This window comes from Sminthopsis crassicaudata, chromosome 4, assembly GCF_048593235.1.
Source record: "Sminthopsis crassicaudata isolate SCR6 chromosome 4, ASM4859323v1, whole genome shotgun sequence".
Classification (NCBI taxonomy): domain Eukaryota; kingdom Metazoa; phylum Chordata; class Mammalia; order Dasyuromorphia; family Dasyuridae; genus Sminthopsis; species Sminthopsis crassicaudata.
In genome coordinates this window covers 431,737,856-431,757,597 of record NC_133620.1, presented here as the reverse complement: position 1 = coordinate 431,757,597, position 19,742 = coordinate 431,737,856, and the positions used below count along the sequence as shown (strand labels likewise).

The following is a 19,742-nucleotide window of genomic DNA, read 5'->3' as shown; positions in this document are numbered from 1 at the left end:
ACCAGAATTCAAACTAAATACATCTTCCATAGGGATCTAGTTCTAGGAAAGGGAAATCCATTTCATAAGATTATATAATTTAGAGCTGACCAAGGTCTTCTAAATGGAGTCTAATCCTTTCATTTTATATAGGTAGTGACAGAACTTAAGGTTCAAAATCAAGTTTTTTGTTCTTTTTCTTTTTCTTGATTTTTTTCCTTCTCATGGTTTTCCCTTTTGTCCTGATTTTTCTCTCCCAGCATGATTCATAGAGAAATGTATATTTGAAAAAGATTAATGTACATGTATTAACCAAAGAAATAAAGAAAATTCTTTTTTAAAAAATCAAGTCTTTTGCCCCCAAATCTAATGTTTGTTTTTTTCACTACTGCACAGACTTGTCAGCCCAGATTATATTAATAATAGAGGTGAAATGAATAAAATAAAAAGTAAATTCTATAGTTCACTTTTAGCTTAAATTCAATTTAGTTTTGATTTAAGTTGCAACAAAAGCTAAATATTCAAATAAGCTTTAAGGAACTCCTCTCTTGCTTGCTATATTTTGGCATCTTTACAAGGTTAGGTGGAATTGAGCCCACACAAGCTGTCTGCACAAGTGCTTTACTACATGCTACAATATGGTTGGCAATAAGAACATGCTGGTGAAGCATTATGGATCACTGCAAGAGGAGAAGGAAGAGCTTATCTCACTGTGCTACTGAACAGTGTTGACAGATGCACACAGGTTTGAACAATGTCTTTATTACAACCAAACGATCAATTTCAGCCAGAGTCATATCTGTCAGTGAAACCAAGCACTTTCCCTCACAAACGGGAATTACACCATAATATCACTAAGGATCTGCCAAAGATCCTCACCCTTTTTTTATGGAAAGGTTCTAACACCTTTGCTCTAGGCTAAAATCTGGCAAGTTATCAGATCAAGGGCATTAATGGGTGGAGAACAGGGTGTGGATGATAGAGGTGATGAAATATACCCAACAAAAAAATCTCACTCAGATATTTCTACCCCCAAGGTGAGAGAAGAATAACACAAAATGTCACACAATTGTGAAAGCAACTTTAATTTTTAACTCATTTTATTAGGTTTCAATAAGGCTAGAAATTACAAACTATGGATCTCCTTCAGGTGAGCTTTTTTATGCTCAGCTCCGAGTAAGATGATGGTCAAGCAAATATGAATCGTATTCCTGCTCTAGAGGTCCTTGCCTACTAATACCTTGTATCTTTCCCCCCCATTAATGCTTAAAAGTTTGGACTTCTTACTCTTTTATTTGAATAATGTTCCCGTGATCCTCCTTCCTGGTGCAGGCTAAGTCTGTTTCTCTACACACCCCTCTGCATCGTCTACACGAGATGACAGTAAGTTTGGCCCTGTACTTGTCATGTACCTCACAGGGTCAGATTTAGAGCCAAAGGGCCAGCTTATCTCCAACAACTGTATCTTTCTGGAGAAGGGAAAGGCCAGCAAGATGAAATTATCTACACAAGGTCACATAACTGATAAATGGCAAAGGCTCAAGTCCTCTGACTCCTTCTTATCCTAGTAGCCATCCATATTACCAATGATTTTCCTTTATTTTTCCCATTCCATTTAAAATCCTTCTTAACTATTCATTCGGTTTTATAAAGTACAAGAAATACCAACACCTTCCATCACAGCCAAAGATTTTTTTAATAGAAATATAGTGTTTAAACTAAGTCCCAGTGAAAATAGTGTGTGTCACTTTTAGGGGAGAGGAAGAAAAGGTAGGAAGGACATAACCACTTTTATAACACCTTTCAACTCTAAAGCTGGGGTTCTTAAACTTTTCAATGCCATAGACTCTTTTAGCTAGTTTAATTGAAGCCTAAGAATCTCTTCTCAGAATATATTTTTAAAATGTACAAAATTCATGGGATTACAAAGGAAACCAAATATAGCAAAGTACAATTATGAAAATATTCATGTCTTTTTAAAGTTCACCAACTCCAAGTTAAGCAACCCTAATATAAAAGAGAAAAGGAAGGGATGAAAGTGATAACTTACCCTCTGAAACTAGTATTCTCATCAGCCTGGAAGGCAACCTTATAATGCAGGTTTTGAGGCATTTTTCCAGCCAAATCCTATCTTACACCATAGCTAATACTATCTCTCAGGGTTTCAGGAGAAGATTTAGAGCCCTTTACTTATAAAACAACACATGCCACAAAGCAGGGAACATAATGTGTTTGTAATTAACATGCACTGGAACAACTATCCTTCCTGCAGCAGGATACAAGCAATCACTAATCTACTAATATCTAAATCCTCCCTTCTAGTTAAACTAACATTATGTGGATTACCATGTACTAAGTAATAGAATTTATTTTATATATATATACATACATACATATAGATAGATATAGTTGTAGACATAAAGAAAACTATAAATCAGTTCCACTGATACCTTGAGAAATTAAAAGCTTCAGAGTTCAACTATCCTATGCTTTTTGATTGAAGAGTTTAAAATCCAGGGAATTTGTTGGGCTGTGCTCAAAATTTCTTTTTTCCCATAACAATTATGCACATTGGCACAACTGTTATTAAATTAAATTAAAAAAAAAAAAAAAAAAAAAAGGAAACAAAAAAATCTCCAACAAACTACACAGTGGCTCAAATTTATGTGTTTCTGGAGAAACAACATAGGGTAGTTTACTGTGAGTTAGCATTCAAAAAAGTAGGTACAGTCTTCACTAAGATTTCAACCAATGAAAAACATATCTTTTAAAAAAAATCAAAGTTCTAAATCTACTTGAAAACAGAATTGTTTTTTCTCCACTGTTTTTTCTAACAGGATGCTACAATGCATTCTGGTACTTAATGCAATGACCTAGTGGTGTTGAACTAAATCTAAAAAAGTTCAATGTTGCAATGGTCACTATTATAACTTAATATCTCATCTTTTCAGTTCTCAACACTGAATATTTATGGGAAAGATAATTGAAAAGTAGAGATCTTAAGAGCCAGCCTTATCATTGTTGTGAACTAAGCTTCCCCTCATGCTAATCTACAGGGATAGAGCTGTAATAAATGATGAATTATTAAAGTTCTTGATATCCTGTGGAGCCAGAGGTGCCATTAATGTAGTCATTTAGTGCCATCAGAGTATAAATAATTTATAGGATCTTCAGAGCAATCACAACAGGTTAGAAAAGGAAGATTCTGCTCCACAAGGTAATTACAAAATCTTTAGGCAAAAGAGAAGCACTAGGGTTTCTTCCAATCACAGAAAAGTAAATTTCTAAGTCACCTCAGTCATTTTTCACTTCTAGTACTAGGCAACATTAGTGAACTGACCCAGATAATTTAGGGATAATCTTTCGGGGGGGGGGAGGGGGGGGAGTAACCTTCTTTGCAAAAATTAACAGGGTTAATAAATAGTATTTGGAAAGAATACTTATCACCAACTCCTTTCTTCAAAGTTTTGTGTATTTATATTTTATTTACTCATCTATTTTCCAGCATCATCAGAAGAGTGAGGTTTTGGGCTTAAGTAAACTGACAAAATAACTGCTTGTCATCTTGATGACATGAGACATCATTTTATGGTAAAGTCTCAATTAATTAAAACAGATCTCTCTCCCAAACCATCCTAATCCAAATTCTAAGAATCAAAGTTTAAAAAAAAACAAAAAAAAACCCAAAACACGTTTTCTAATTTTCTTAGGCTTCATGTTTAAATGATCTAAGGACTTATCCAGGTTTAGATCACAGGATCATGAAAAAATGATTATCTTAAATGTACTTAGGGCTTACCTGATTTCTTGTAGTAAATTGGCCATAATTCAATTTTTTTCTTGAAGACTTAGAGGTATTTATTATACAAATCATCAGACTGTGTTATATTATAGTAATATTGGCAGGGAACATAAGGTTATGTGTAGCCCCAGATTGCTCTGTAATTTTAAAAATTCATTGTTTTGTTTTTGTTTTTTTAAGTTTTTCAGTCTCTGTTCTCAATATCAGGTTATCAAATCTGTTTCCTGTTACTTTCCATGTAAGTAACTCTAGCAGTCCTACAATCTGATTCAAATCCATAGCTTTGGAAACCAAACAATTAAGATGTATGGGTAGGATATGATGAGATAAGAGTGGGAGAAATATCTGCATCAAATATCATCAATAAAAATCAGACAATTAAAATATATAGATACACCCAAAGAGAGGACTATGGGGACTGAGTGTGGATCACAACATAATTATTTCAATTTTTTTGGCTGTTGTTTGCATTTTATTTTCTTTCTTATTTTTTTCCCTTTTTGATCTGATTTTTCTTGTGCAGCGTGATAATTAAGGAAATATGTATAGTAGAATTGCACATGTTTCAGATATATTGGATTACTTCCCACTAAGGAAAAGGATAGGGAGAAGGGAGAAAAACATTTGGAATACAAGGTTTTGAAGAGTTAATGTTGAAAATTATCTAGACATATGTTTTGAAAATAAAAACCTTTATTAAATATATATATATATATATATAGGGAATTGACACAATCACATAATTATCATCAAGGGCCAATTTCCAATAGATTTACTTAGATGAATAGTTAAAGAATATGATATTTTCGAAAGAATTAAAATCTATACATGACCATATTTTTTAAATGGCATAAATTACTGTCTCTAAGAGACATGCAAATTAAAATGAGTCTTTGAGATTTCACTTTATACCATCCTAACTGATGGAAATGACTCCCTCTCCCCCCAAAAAAGGAAAAATCAATGGAAGTACTGTGGGAATTTAGGGATATTAATTTGTTGCTAGTGGGAGTTGTGAAATGATCTGACCATTCTGGATGTCAATTTGAAATCATACAAGGAAACTAAATTCTCCAAACCCTTTGACCCAGCAAATCCATTATTGTACTTAAGCCTTAAGAAAGTCAAAGTAGAAGAAAGAAGGGCCTAATATTTACCAGACTACCAACAAACAATAAGCATTACTTATGACTGAAAAAAAAACTAGAGTCTACCCAATGACTGAGGAAGAGCTAAAAGAAAACAAGCATGACTTATGAACCTAATGGAATTTCTAAGCATTAAATGACAAATATGAAGAATTCAAGGAAATAAGGACAAATTTATTTAAACTGATGTGGAGCAAAATAAACAGAACCAAAAGAAATATTTAAACTGATGTGGAGCAAAATAAACAGAACCAAAAGAAAAAGATTCACAACCATGAAAGGTGAGTACTGGGAAAACAAATGAAGGTTGCTCCAGGAAAGATCATAAAACATTCCTTCTCCTTTTCATAGCAGGGAGCTAGGTGACTACAAGGACAGAGCATGGCATACAGTAATAGCTATAGCCACTGAAGGATATTGTTGCTTAGTGAGAGGAAGGTTTTCCCTTTTTCAGGAATGGCCATGATATAATAAAAATAAAAGGCATCAATAAAACATGCTTATGGTTTTACTTATTTTTGGTATTCATTACTAGCTTTTAAAAAAAAACAAACTTTCATTTCTACACAAATTCTGCCCCCATTCCCATTGCAAAAAAAATCCAGTTAAAAAGCAATTAGCAAATCAACCAAAATCTCAACAGTTTCTAACAGCAAATGAAATTTTCCACACCCTTTCTTTCCCTTCCTTTACTCCCCACTTCCTCTGTGATGAAGGGAGGTGCACTGCCTGTGGACACAATGTATATTCATGGTAACAACCAAGCACTGGTAGTTGCTGCTCTTCCATTTACACTGTAGTCATCATTGTATCTTGTATGGATCTCCTGACTTCACTGGGGTTCAACTCAGAAGCCTTCCCCGTTTCTCCAAATTTTTCATATTACTTTTTATAGTGCAGTAATGTTCCCTTATATTTATGTACCCACAACCAAAGAACATGTATTCTATTTCAAGTTGTTTCACCCTGCTTTTCAGTTTAGCTGAATTCATTTACAACTCTATTGACAGTGTGTGCTGCTGCATTTGCCTTATCACAACTTCTACAACATTGATATTTCTCACCTCATCTTCTTTGCCTCATTGGTGGGTGGAGAGTAAAATAGAACTATTTTGATTTGCCTTTCTCCTATTTTTAGTGACTTTAAGCAATTCTTGTAGTAGCAATCCTAAAGTAGTTTTAGTTTGTTTGGGGTTTTTTGCTTGTTACCAAATCACAGGTAGTTTAGTTTGCAGTTAACTGAAGCTACTGTGTAACAGGAAGAATTTTTCTCTTCTAACCGCTATTTACCTTTTTGTCTACTATGATTTTTCTGCAATACTTCCAGTGACAAATGTTGATCTACTAGGAAAAAAATTTCATGTGATAGAACTCAAGAATAAATTAGATATCTTAGTGTTTTATTTTTAAATCTTTATTAAGAAAATTATTTAAGGAAATAAGGCAAGCAAATATTCACTGATTTGCTATGGATTTAACTGAACTATCACTTTCTCCAAAAGACTCTTTTAGGGAAAATATGCTCATTAAAACAACCACCACCACCCCACCACCTGCAACAAGCTACTGTCTTCTCACCTACCAAAGCCTCTTCTATCATTTTACTTTCAGCAGATATGCTTATTTTTTACTCATAAAAGACTCTTCCTCTGTTGCAGTCAATCCTTTCTCTTTTACTTTCTCACCCATCTGTTCCTTCTCAAATAACCTTTACTGAACCATCATCTTTGTTTCCTCCTATTAAACAGTGGGTATTTCTCTGAAGCATAACCCTGTCTTTTTCTTTTTCTACACATACCCACTATCAAAGATCTCACAAGCTTGCATGGGTCACATATCACTTGCAAATTTATATATTCAAGTCTAAATCTCTTCTTAACTCCAGCTCTTTGTTACCAAGTGAGAAATGGGGACAACTTCTCATTTTCCACAAAATTCTATGAAGCCGCAATCAGAAGACTGAAAAGAGCTATATTTTTAGGAATGACATGGAGAAAATTTGCTTTATCTTTCTACCTACAAAAACTACTTTCTGAATCATTATACCACAAATAACGTGACTAAAAACTAAGATTTTGTGTGACACTAGATGAAGAATGAAATGACTGAGACTTCACAAATGAGCGAATAAACTAAAATCACAGATATCTCAATTTCAACAATCTTGCTGTTCCATAAACCAAGTTAGATAGTACTTCAATTTCAGGATATTTTATATCTATCCTTCAGCAGCATAATCTAAGGGAAAAAACACTATCCTGGGAATCGTAAGATCTGGCTTTGAAACTTGGGCTTCTTGGAGGCAGCTAGGTGGCTCAGTGGATAGAGCACCACCTGTGAAGTCAGGAGGACCTGAGTTCAAATCTGGCCTCAGACATTTAACACTTCCTTGCTATGTGACCCTGGGCAAGTCACTTAACCCCAATTGCCTCAGGAAAAAAAAAAAGGAGGAAGAAAAGAAACTTGGGCTTCTTACTAACTCTATAGCCTTAAGTCCTCTAGATTTCATTGTTTCCTCAATCATAAAATAGTAGAACTGATCAAGATGACTTCTCAGGTCTCTTCCAGTTTGAAATTTACACTCCTTTTCTTCCTGTCACTTTTTTAGTTGACCATAAAGAACAACTTTATGATACCTATTTACTCCTATGTGATCAACATTCCTATTCATTTTTCAAATAAATAAAAAGCAACTGATAATTTTGCAATTGTGGAACAAATGGCTGATACTGATAAATAACAAGAAGGCCTTTAACATTTTTTAATCATCACTATAAAATATTTATTAGGCACCTGGTTTTGTATGTGGTGATAATAGTAATTACTTAGGTATTTAACCAAAAAGGTCTTTAGGAGTGGCTAGGATTTAAAATTAGACATTGTGTTATTCCCATTATAACTGGCAGAATTTAATCTTAGACAAGTATCTGATAAATCTGTTGCCAGCGTAATCTGTCATTCCTTATGACACTGCATTACCTGACAAAATCTAATACCATATTCCTCCAACAATTGTTTTCAGAATTAGATATTCTTCTCATACCAATCTGCCCAGAAAAGCAAGTTATCTTACCAAATGTAAAAATGGGCATGTTAAAAAAAAAAAAAAAAAAAAAAAAGAGAGAGAGAGATTTCTCATAGAAATCCCTGCTCAAATATAATCTGAAGAATTTAAAAAAAGGTCTTTTGCATTTGCTCACTTCAGCTTTTTATGCCATCTTCCCTGGCAAGAGGACCACTAAGCACAAACAACAAAGTTAACAGGGTAAAGAATGGAAGGGCAAGAGAATATGGGGGCACAACCACAACAGCAGCAACAAACAATTAACCAAGTATGAACTAAGCATTTGGTAAAATGCCAAAACCACTTTAATTGACATGATCACATGATGGGACTAAGCTCTTATAATAGACTTTATACTTTTAAAGTTTACAAAGAACTTTTCTCCATTCCTGATGAAGGGTCCATGTGTTTCCCCTGCTAATCAGATAAGGAAACTGAAACTGAGGCTTTGAGTTAATGAATCAAAAGTTTCAAATTGCAAGTATACCTGCTCCAAGCAAATTCCTATTGAAAGAAAGGAAAGGCTTCTTCACTGTGAGAGGACCTATCCTAACTTCTGTTCAGGAGGGATGGAAATTCTTAGTCTGAAGGTAATAAACTCCTTAGCTTGGCATTCAGGACCCGTCTTCAGTAAAATACTACTTATCGTTATGGAATATTATTGCTCTGTAAGAAATGACCAGCAGGAGGAATACAGAGAGGCTTGGAGAGACTTAAATCAACTGCTGCTGAGTGAAATGAGCAGAACCAGAAAATCACTATACACTTCAACAACAATACTGTATGAGGATGTATTCTGATGGAAGTGGATATCTTCAACATAAAGAAGATCCAACTCACTTCCAGTTGATCAGTGATGGACAGAAATAACTATACCCAGAGAAGGAACACTGGGAAGCGAATGTAAATTGTTAGCACTACTGTCTATCTACCCAGGTTACTTATACCTTCGGAAGCTAATAATTAATGTGCAACAAGAAAATGGTATTTACACACATATATTGTATCTAGGTTATATTGTAACACATGTAAAATGTATGGGGTTACCTGCCATGGGGGGGGGGGGGGGCAGGGAGTGGAGGGAGGGGATAATTTGGAAAAATGAATAAAAAAAAAAAAAATACTACTTATCTTCATCCTATACCACCTCCCCACATGTCTAAACTCTATCCTTCCCAACCTGTCCTTCAAAATTAACTTTTGGGGCAGCTAGGTGGCAGTGGATAGAGCACTAGCCTTGAATTCAGGAGGACACGAGTTCAAATCTGGTCTCAGACACTTAATACTTCCTAGCTGTGTGACCCTGGGCAAGTCACTTAACCCCAGCCTCAAAAAAAAAAAAAAAAAAAATTAACTTTTTCTCTCATATTACTCATCTGTCTGGAGTCCCATCTACCACCTTCCTTTTAGGAAGCTTTTACCCAGCCCTTCAGTTTTTAATGACTTTTGTTATGCCAGTGACTTTGCCTAATACTACACATGCTTTAATCCAATGCCCTGAAAAATTACTGCCTTGGGACTAGATGGCATCATGAATAGCATGCTGCAGCTTGAATTATGCTCTGAGTTCAAATCTTGCCTCAGATATTTACTTGCTATAACATTATTTTTCTCCATTTCAATTTTCTTAACTCTAAAATGGAGATAGTATAGCAATTACTTTGTAGGATTGTTGTGAGGATCAAATAAAATATTGTAAAGTGCTCTGCAAACTTTAAAAGTGCTCTATAAAGTATGTGAGAAAGATAAAGAGAGAAAGGAGTGGGGGGAGGGAAAGAGGGAAGGAGGGAGGGAGGGAGGGAGTGAAAAAGGGAGGGAGAGACCAAAAATAATAGAGACAAAAAAGACAGAGGAAAAGAAAAAGAGAGACAGAAGAGACAAATATATAGAAAGGAAAAGAGAAACAGATATTGAGACAGATAAAAGATAGAAACAGGAAGAAACAGAAGGGAGACAGAGGAAAGAAAGAAAAAAAAGCAAGGAAGGGAGGGAGGGAGAAAAGCAACAGGAGAAACAAGAGAGAGAGAGAACAAGATGAGCACAGTGAAGATAGAGAAACAAAGGATAAAGAAAGGGAGAGAGGAAGAGAGGAGAGGAGATGAAGGGGAGAGAGAAAGGAAAGGGAATCTCCTTACACTGTTAGCACCTTGAGTGAAGGGACTCCATTTTATTTAAACTTTTTATTGCCTCAAGCATCTAGCCCCAAATTGGTGCTTAATAAATGTAACAAAGTTGATATTAGTAAGAAGAGTTTCTTGAGTATGTCGACAATACTTCACGGCCCTGATATCAGAAGCCTGGATTACTGCTATAAGGCATTAGTTGATCACAGCTAGCAAGGGGACAGTCCTCTTTGGACATCTCTTTTTTCTTTATTGGCCTTATTTCTCTTTCTTGATTCCTCATCTCATTCCCACAAGCAGTCAAGTCCACCTTGCAAAGAACAAGACCTAAGGGTCAAAATCCTCATTAGTAGCATAGCAAACCTGTAAAGATATTTCAGATTAGCTAGCATATCAGACTGAATGAAGAATAGGAAATTTTCTTTATTTAAGCACTTAAGTGCCAAGCACTATACTAAGTACTTTACAAATATTTTTTCATTTGATACTAAAAACCACCCTTGGAGGAAGGCACTATTATAATCCCCATTTCTTAATTGAGGAAATGTAGGCAAATAGTATGCAAGGTCACACAGCTAGGAAATAGTGTCTAAAGTTACATTTCAACTCCCATTTTCTTAATTCCAGACCCAATGCTCTATCCACTGTACCACTACCTAGATGCCTATTTAAATAGCACCAAAGCTAACCTCTGGGGATCTGAGTGGCCACCTGTAAGTTTTTGGCCCAGGCCATTTGTTTATTCTAATGTTTAAAATAAGCCAGTACTAAGGATACAATATACTTGAATGGTTTTGAAAAAATCAAGAATAAACTGGGAAAGTGTACAAAAAAATAGTAAATGTAAATAATCTCTATAATCCAATTATAGGATTTTTAACATCATTTTTGTTACTTATTGGAATCTAAGACTCCAACTGATTTTAAGGAGTAAGTGGTGATTAAACTGGTATTTTATTCCTCACAATGTCAATTTCATCACAAAGACATCTATAAACAGATCAAAAGGAATGAGTCCTCATGCCATATGGAAGATAACAAAATCTTTGGGGAGGGAGGGAGGGAGGAAGGGAGGAAGGGAGGAAGGGAGGAAGGGAGGAAGGGAGGAAGGGAGGAAGGGAGGAAGGGAGGAAGGGAGGAAGGGAGGAAGGGAGGAAGGGAGGAAGGAAGGAAGGAAGGAAGGAAGGAAGGAAGGAAGGAAGGAAGGAAGGAAGGAAGGAAGGAAGGAAGGAAGGAAGGAAGGAAGGAAGGAAGGAAGGAAGGAAGGAAGGAAGGAAGGAAGGAAGGAAGGAAGGAAGGAAGGAAGGAAGGAAGGAAGGAAGGAAGGAAGGAAGGAAGGAAGGAAGGAAGGAAGGAAGGAAGGAAGGAAGGAAGGAAGGAAGGAAGGAAGGGAGGAAGGGAGGAAGGGAGGAAGGAAGGGAGGGAGGGAGGGAGGGAGGGAGGGAGGGAGGGAGGGAGGGAGGGAGGGAGGGAGGGAGGGAGGGAGGGAGGGAGATATCCTGTAGGTTTTCTTTTAAATGCCTGTTCCACAATGTCACCAGACAGCAATGGGGGCCTTGGTCTTAATCACTTGGGCAGATTTAAATTTTATTAAGAACAGGTAGCTAAAATGGAAATGATGGTACTTATTTCCTATCTAAACTTTTAAAAGCACAACTATTTATTAAAACAAGCATAAATTTAGTATGAGGCCTTAGACATGTCACTCATGCTCCCTCACATCCATTTCATCACCTGCAAAATGATAAAAAAAAAAAAAAAAAAATTGGGATGAGACAGTTAATAACATCATCTCTAAGCTCTCTTTCCAATCTGTTCCAATACATGCCTGTTCCTTGGACTACTCCAATTTCCTAGTGTCTCTCTTCTTCATTCCATCCATTTGCCAAATAATTCTTCTAAGGTACAACCTTACCATGTCTGGTTCAAAACTCTTCAATGACTCACCACTGCCTCTAAGATATGAGTGAAGTCTTTTCATCTTGACATCTCATCCTAGAGAAACCCCACTCCCCAGAAATTTTCCCTGATTACCTCTAGTGACTAGCAGAATGTTTTGTCCACTTTGGAAGAAGGAAGAGAACTAGACTAAGTCAGGGGACCTGAGTTTGAATACTGACTCTGGTACTACCGTGTTTCCCCGATAATAAGACACTGTCTTATTATTTTTTTGGGACTAAAAAACACCAGAGGGCTTATTTTCAGGGGAGGGCTTATTTTATCCTCCATCATGCCCCTTTTATCCTCCATCATGCCCATTTTAGCCTCCATCATGCCCCTTTTATCCTCCATCATGCCCCTTTTAGCCTCCATCATGCCCCCTGAGTGCTTATTTTATTCTCCATCGCTTACTGAACTTACCGAGTTTTTAGATGGTCCTGTCTCAGCTCTACTCCGCGGCGCTGCTCTCAGTAGCGCCAGCAAGCAAATCACCAGGGAAGAAGAGGATGACGCGCTCACTGCTGCAGCTCTGATTGGATGCAGCTCGGAGCGCGACGTGAGTTTCACCCGGGAGGGGAGGGCGGCGCTGCTTACTGAAGGTACCGCTACGCAGCATATAGCGCAGGGGATCACCATGATGACCGTTTTCATAGTAAGTTCGATAGGGCTTATTTTCGGGGGAGGGCTTATTTTAGCGGAATATTAAAGAGTATGTGGGTGTCTTATTTTCAGGATAGGTCTTATTATCGGGGAAACACGGTACCTGGTTTGACCTCAGTTAAGGAAGCCACCATCTCTAGGCCTTAGTTTTCTCATCTCTACATGAAGGGGTGAAGAAGATTTCTAAGATCGCTTATAGTATCAATTCTATGATTTTATAATGTGCTGATATGAAAACTCTCTAAATGAGATTCTTAACCAGGGGCAACAGACTCCCACCCTATCCCCACCTCAAGTACAGGTCCATGTAAAAGATTTCAAAGAGTTGATGGACTTAAATGGGGGCAGGGAGAGAAGAGAAATATTTTCATTAACTTGAGATTTTGTAATCCTATTTTATTTTATTCAATTTAAAAATAGTATTCTGGAAAGGGATCCACAGGCTTTGCCCTATTGCCAAAAAGTCCATGTCAAAAAAAAAAAAAAAAAAAAAAAAAAAAAAAAAAACTCAGGAGAGCAGACTGGAGCAATGGGAGTTAAGTGACCACCTCATTATTATGCCCAAGAAGCAGAACTTAATTCTCCCTGACCCTTAAGACTAGCACCCTATTCACTATACTAAGCTGGCTCAAGTTTTGCACATAGTAGTCATTTAAGATCTGCTAAATGAACTGTAAAATATATATGAGGAACATATGAGAAATTATATAGGAAAAGGACTTCTCTGAGGATTTTCCTATGACTATCCTTAAAATTTCTATGTGGATTAATGTAATAAAACTTTCTTCATATATTTTTGTTTACAAATCAATTATTTTATTCTATCCTAAATGCCTCTAATTTTCTCAGGAAGATATATTCAAAAATATCAAGCACCTACAAGAAAACAAGGAATGTTAACAACTGAATTGTGGTAGAGTAGAGAATGATATGTAGAATATAAGTTTGAAATGAATGATATCAGAACCTACTACCCTCTCCTCAGAAGTCTGAAAAAAAGCAAAACACAAACAAAACAAACCCCCAATTTGAGGGGGAGGAGGAAGAGAAATAGAAGACTAGGAAGAGTTAAGGAAGCTGCAGAAAATTAAATGAATTTGGAATGGGAACAATCTGGTTGGGGACCCAGGCTGGTTTGAAGAGATGAAATCCTAGAAGCAAAGTAGTACCATGGAGTAAACCAAAACCTGGGGCTTTAAATTTCAACTCTGCCCTGAAGATTCCAGGAGTTAAAAGTAGCTCCCTGGGCCTCAGCTTTAAATTCTGGAAAATGAAGGTTTTAAACTAGATGCCTTCTGAGGTTCTACACCTAGCACTATGACTCTATGAATATTCACAAGGGACAATTAATGGCCAGACTTGAGGAAGCCTGGGCTAAGGATGGAGGATTAAAGAATTATTAATCATGCAGCAGGATTTCCCTGTATAGTGGACCACTTCTTTCAACTAATCTTTGGACCAAATTAAAAGCCTTCTCACAGATTCCTTAGTCAACTTAATAGACTTACTTCACTGACCTCTCCATAAATTTTTCATTGTATTTTTTAACCCTCCCCTTCATGCTTTATTTTTTTAAATTAATTCTCTGTGTATGTCTGCTTTATATTTCCATTGCCAAACATATAGGTAGAAAAATAAAAAAGTATGTGTTAAATTTGAATTTTTTTCCAAGTACTGGATCATTCTAATATAGAAGACTGAACATATGCTGCAGTAAGCTACGTTCTTTTTTTTTAATTGAAGTTTTTTATTTTCAAAACATGCAAGGATATGCAAGGATAATTTTTCAACATTAACCCTTGCAAAACCATGTGTTTCAATTTCCCCTCCTTTCCCCAATATATGTTAAACATGGTAAATATATATATATATGTAAATCCAATTTAAGCATACATATTTATATAATTAACAGCAGGCTACATTCTTTTTATTTTGTTTTTTTGCAGAGGCAATTGGGGTTAAGTGACTTGCCACACATCAAGAAAGTATTAAGTATCTGAGGCCAGATTTGAACTCAGGTCCTCCTGACTTCAGGGCTGGTACTCTATCCACTGTGCCACCTAGATGCCCCAGCAGACTACATTCTTAAACTTTATTCATTAACTTTTTTCTCTATAACTTTGCACCAAAATGAAGTTTATTTTTCAGAAAAAATAAAATAAAATAAAATAGTGAACCAGAGGAGTCAAGTAGTTTATTCCCCTTATCAGCCTTCTAAAATTTCCGAATACTTTGCAAATGAGAGTACTATTGTACTCAAGGTATCCTTACAAAAGGTAGAACAGAATGAATAGCTGAATGTTCTGCTTTTTAAAAATGGGAATCCAATGCATACATCACAAAAGTTAATGGTAGATGGCTTAGGATTTTTGGAGAGCTCAAGAATAAATCCCACCTAATAATAGTGATCTGAATTCAGATTTGCACCTCTAGCAACATATCCCAGCTGGAATTCTGTAGTTATTATCATTAAGAAAATATTGGAGGTAGCTAGTTGATGCAGTAGATAGAGTACCAGCCCTGAAATCAGGAGGACCTGAGATCAAATTCAGCCTCAGACCTTTAACATCTCCTAGCTATGTGATCCTCAGCAAAAGGAAAAAAAAAAGAAGAAAATATTAACAATGTCTTAGATAAAGATACATCCAACATAAAGGACTGTGATAGGGCCTGGCCATATGATTTAAACAATACATGGAATTTCCCAGTAGGCAAACACCCTCTGCCCATGCATTAATTTTAGAGAGCTGCTTAGGGTTGTATCTAGTATGTGACAGGTTGGACTTGAACCTAAAATCTTCCTGAGTGTGAGGCAACCTCTCTTATCTATTACACCAGGAGGCACTTATCAGGTAAGTAGATCACTAGGATAAAAAAACCAGAACCCCAGAAGACTCCACAATCACGAATGAATAGCTTCAGCTAAGTTGAAATTGAATAATGTAATAGTTAGAATCAGATTTGGAGCCTTGAAAACCTGGATTCAAATTCCACCATTCAAATAAACAGCTGGTAATGGCTATGTGGCCACTGGGAAGGTCTTTCAACCTCTAGATCAAGATGGGGAATATCTAACTGTGGGCCACATTAAGGCCCTGGAAATCATTTTCTAAGGCAACCAAAAGCAATGATGAGCTCAAAGCTAAGTAGAATAATCTCCCACTGCCTGAGTTCTACAAGTTGATAATTTTGTACGGCCCATGAATGAATAAATATCCAAGTAGCCTTTGGAAGAAAAAAACTATTCCTCATTCTTATTCTAGGTGTACAGAAGAAACTGTCAAGACTAATCTGCAAAGGTAGAGATCAACATTGTAGAAATCTCAGCTCCATTTCAAATGGTAAAAATAAAGCAGCAGGCAAAATGATAAATTCATGTCACTGTTATGATAAAATGTTTAATATGTTATATATAGAATGCCTGAGTTCAATCGATCATCTATTAGCTGTGTGAGCACGAGCAAGTCACAATCTTCCCTAGACATAGTCACTTATAAAATAAAATAGCCATCACACAGCAGCTTGGGTAAATAAAGGTCTTTACCCAACCTCAGATGCTACATAAATATGAAGAGTGTGTGTGTGTATGGGGGGAGGGGGATTACAGGATTGATTTTGGAAGGGACCTAATAAACTCTCTATCTGATACCTTTTGTTTTATAGATGAAGAACCTAAGGTCCAGGAAGATTACACAAGTAATCTTAAAGTTTAGGGTAATACAAGGAATAAGCATCATAAGTGGAATTTGAACTCGGGACCTTTGACTCCAAAACCAGTGCTCTTTCCAGTATATTTCCTATAAGCGTCTCCATCTTATTATTGTAAAATCAACAAAAATGCAAACAACTTGCAATTATCCTTAACAGGAATGTGGGGAAACAAGAAACAATACTGAGATTTGCCTTAAAAAATTTTTAATTCTGCATATAAAATCAGTCACAAAGCAAAATATAATCTTAAATTCTAAGAAAGCTTAAATAAGAACATTTATCCAAATACACTACTTAAAAAAAAGAGTATTCTTTTCTTAGAGACTTTGTTCAGAATCACAGAATTTAGATCTGTAGTCCCTCTTAGCGGCTACAAGCATGAATACCTGAATTCTAATCACTACTGTAATTCACATATGACACATCTAACAAATTCTAATTTTTAAAAAATCTACTTGCATAGTTATATATCTAGCAAGTACCAAAAACATGTCAGAAGTCTCAATTAAAGCCAATACAAATCTACCCTTTTATATTCTAAGAGTGTGAGTCTATTATTAGATTTTATTCCAATCACCTTTTTAATGACAAGATTACTCTCAAAGAGGCTGACATAATGAAAATGTCTATTTCATCTTTTTAAAAAAGTTAATGTTACCTGACCCGCCAATATAATAAACAATCGAATCTGGATACAGCATGAAATTCAAACGAAACTATTTTTAATAACTTCTTTCTCAACACTTTTAAAAGGAAAATGCATTTATTGCAATTAGGGCTAAATGCAACCTTGCTGCTTTGGAAACTGGACCAGGGATCACTTCAACACAATCAGGGGACAGTAAGAATACTTCTTAGAAAACTCTAGTCAGTACATAAGAATGTAAGCTGACTGGATTTTGCTCCATGCTAATAATAATTCTTCTTAAACTATATATGCATGTCTATAGCAACTGAAATAAGCCAGAAGTGTCACTACCAAACCCAAGACCACAGCATAACCTAACACCCTGCACGAGTTGGAATGCTTTGGTCATTTAAAATCTTCATTTGCAGAAGGAAAGAGCAAAGAGGGTGACCAGAAGCTTTCAATTGTTTACAAGCACAGAGTCAGCCACAAAGTAAACATTTAACAAGTGCTTGTTTCCTTTCTTTGCTACAAGTATAACAAGCAACATCTGAATTGCAAGGCCCTTTATCTGGATATTTTCTACTAGAAGACAAGTTCCTCATTTTTTTATTTCTTGGAAGCCAGAATTTAAACTTTGATCACTGCCTATCCTTCCACTTTGGAATTAGAATTCAATCAATCAAAACTAGTGGGAAAGAAATAACTGAATACTAATAGTCACTTTAAGTGGCCCATAATTGCTGCACTTAATATCTAATTGCTGTTCCTAACACCACCTCTCTGACTCAGGTTAATGAGCTCTCCAGATGCCACAGTCATGTATAAGAACTATGGGAGCAAGAAAAGCAAAAGTCAAGAGGAGGTTGGGCAGGAGCCCTTCCCCCCAACACATGGTATCCTTCCAGCCATGTAAGGGTTCCTGCCCGCCCAGCGGCCACCTCTGGCCCTGGCGTCTTTCTAACTGAGCTTTACTTCCAAATTCCTACAATAAACCTTTTATTTATCACCCAAAAAAAAAAAAAAAAGAGGAGGTTGGACTAAGGTATTTATTACTTCTATCCGATATATTTTAAAAGAGGGAGTGGAAGTGGAGAAATGTATAGAAAATAATATACCACAACAATCCAAGGAATAACTACTAGTACAAATACTTCCCCCCTCAATTTGCTCTGTATTATGCTAGGAAACCAAAAAAAAAAAAAAAAAGGCAAGGAATCAGTTATTTCACACTCATTACATCTAGGTCACACCCTAGCCCCCCATTCTGCAGACCCTTTTTGGGGAGGGCTGAAATTGTTTCTGGGATACTACAACCACAAACCTAACCCCACTCCTTTCTGTTAAGACTTTCAACTCAGAAGTAGACCAGGCAAAGGCCAAGTGACCCCCGAACCTGCCAGGATCCTGCCTCTACCACAACTTCTGCAAAAATAGCCTCCGCCAAATGTTTTTGTTAACCATGTGTTCCTTTCCTCCCAAATCCTAGCCTCCTGCCAGACCCCCGGTTTCCCAGGAAGGTTCTTTTCCTCCTCTATGGGGGTCCCCCTCTCCCTCCGGATGTTCCCCTCCCATTTCTCTCTAGAAGGTGGTGCTCCCTTCTTTCCCTCTTCCCCTCCTCCTCGGGAATGTCCCCTCCCACTCCTCTCCATGGGGATGCTTCCCTTCCTGAGGAGTGTCCTCCCCACTCCCTTCTCTCCATAGGGGTTCCCTTCTCCCTTTCAATGGGAATGCTCCCCTCCCCTGCTTATTCCTTTCTAGAAGGTGGTGCTCCCCTCTCTTTCTCCTCTCTAAAGAGGTGCCCTTTCCCCTACCTCCTTGAGGGTGTCCCTCCCGCCCCCTCCCTGGTCCCAGGAGTGTCTCCTCCCCCCTCCTCTCCGAGGGATGCCCCCTCCCCTCCCTACGCAGAGGGTTCCCTCTCCCACGTCGCCATCCCCCCGCCCAGGGCCTCACACTCACAGGCCGGTGGCGCCGGGAGGCAGCGGGCCCGAAAGCGCCCTCCAGCCGAGCGCGGGGAGCAGCTTCCTCCGGCTGCAGTCGAGCAGCGGGAGAGGGCAGGAGCAGGGCGCGGGACAGAGGCCCGTCCGGGCAGCGGCGGTGGCGGCTGGCAGCAGGAACAGAGCGGTCTGGGCGAGCAAGAGGAGCCGGAGCAGCGGCCCCGACACGAGCATGGCCACGAGTGGTTCCCACGGGCTGGGCTGGGGCGAAGCCGCCATCTTCTCCCCGACGTAGGCAGGGCTTCTGATCGAGGCGGCTCCCGCGGGCCCGAGAGCGGCCGCGCGATTCACTGGAGGCCCCGGCCGCGGCCTGCACAGAACGAGGGGGAGGGGCGCTGCGTGCGGCAGCGACGGCGGCGACGGCGACTCGGCTGAGAAGCCCGGGAAGGGGGGCGGGGGCGACGCAGCTCTCCAGACCCACCCCGCGGCGCAACGTCCGCACGCAAGAGCGCCAGCCAATCCACGCCTGGAACAGAGAGACGGCGCCGTTGGGGGCGGAGCTTCCAGGCGGCGGTGCCCCCTTTGTGGGAGGCGGGGCCAACTTGTCTTTGACGCCTTCTCGCCACACTTCGTGCCCGCCCCTTTCTCGCCACACCCTCCCTCTTTCTAACTCCTGGTCCCCAGCGGTCTCTGCTCTCTTCCCAGAACTGTCTGCCCCTCTCAGGAGACTGGCGCTTAGCCAACGGGGA

The 19,742-nt window shown here is 38.2% G+C and overlaps 1 protein-coding gene across 1 annotated transcript in view; it reads right to left on the bottom strand.

Moving 5' to 3' along the window:
- Positions 1–19,437, bottom strand: part of LRIG2 (leucine rich repeats and immunoglobulin like domains 2) — a 47,432-nt gene extending 27,995 nt beyond the window's left edge. Inside the window, exon 1 of the mRNA XM_074263088.1 lies at positions 19,016–19,437. Within this exon, the coding sequence (XP_074119189.1) occupies positions 19,016–19,272 (257 nt within the window). The 5' untranslated portion in view covers positions 19,273–19,437. The remainder of the gene's footprint in view (positions 1–19,015) is intronic.
- Between the last annotated feature and the right edge of the window lie 305 nt (positions 19,438–19,742).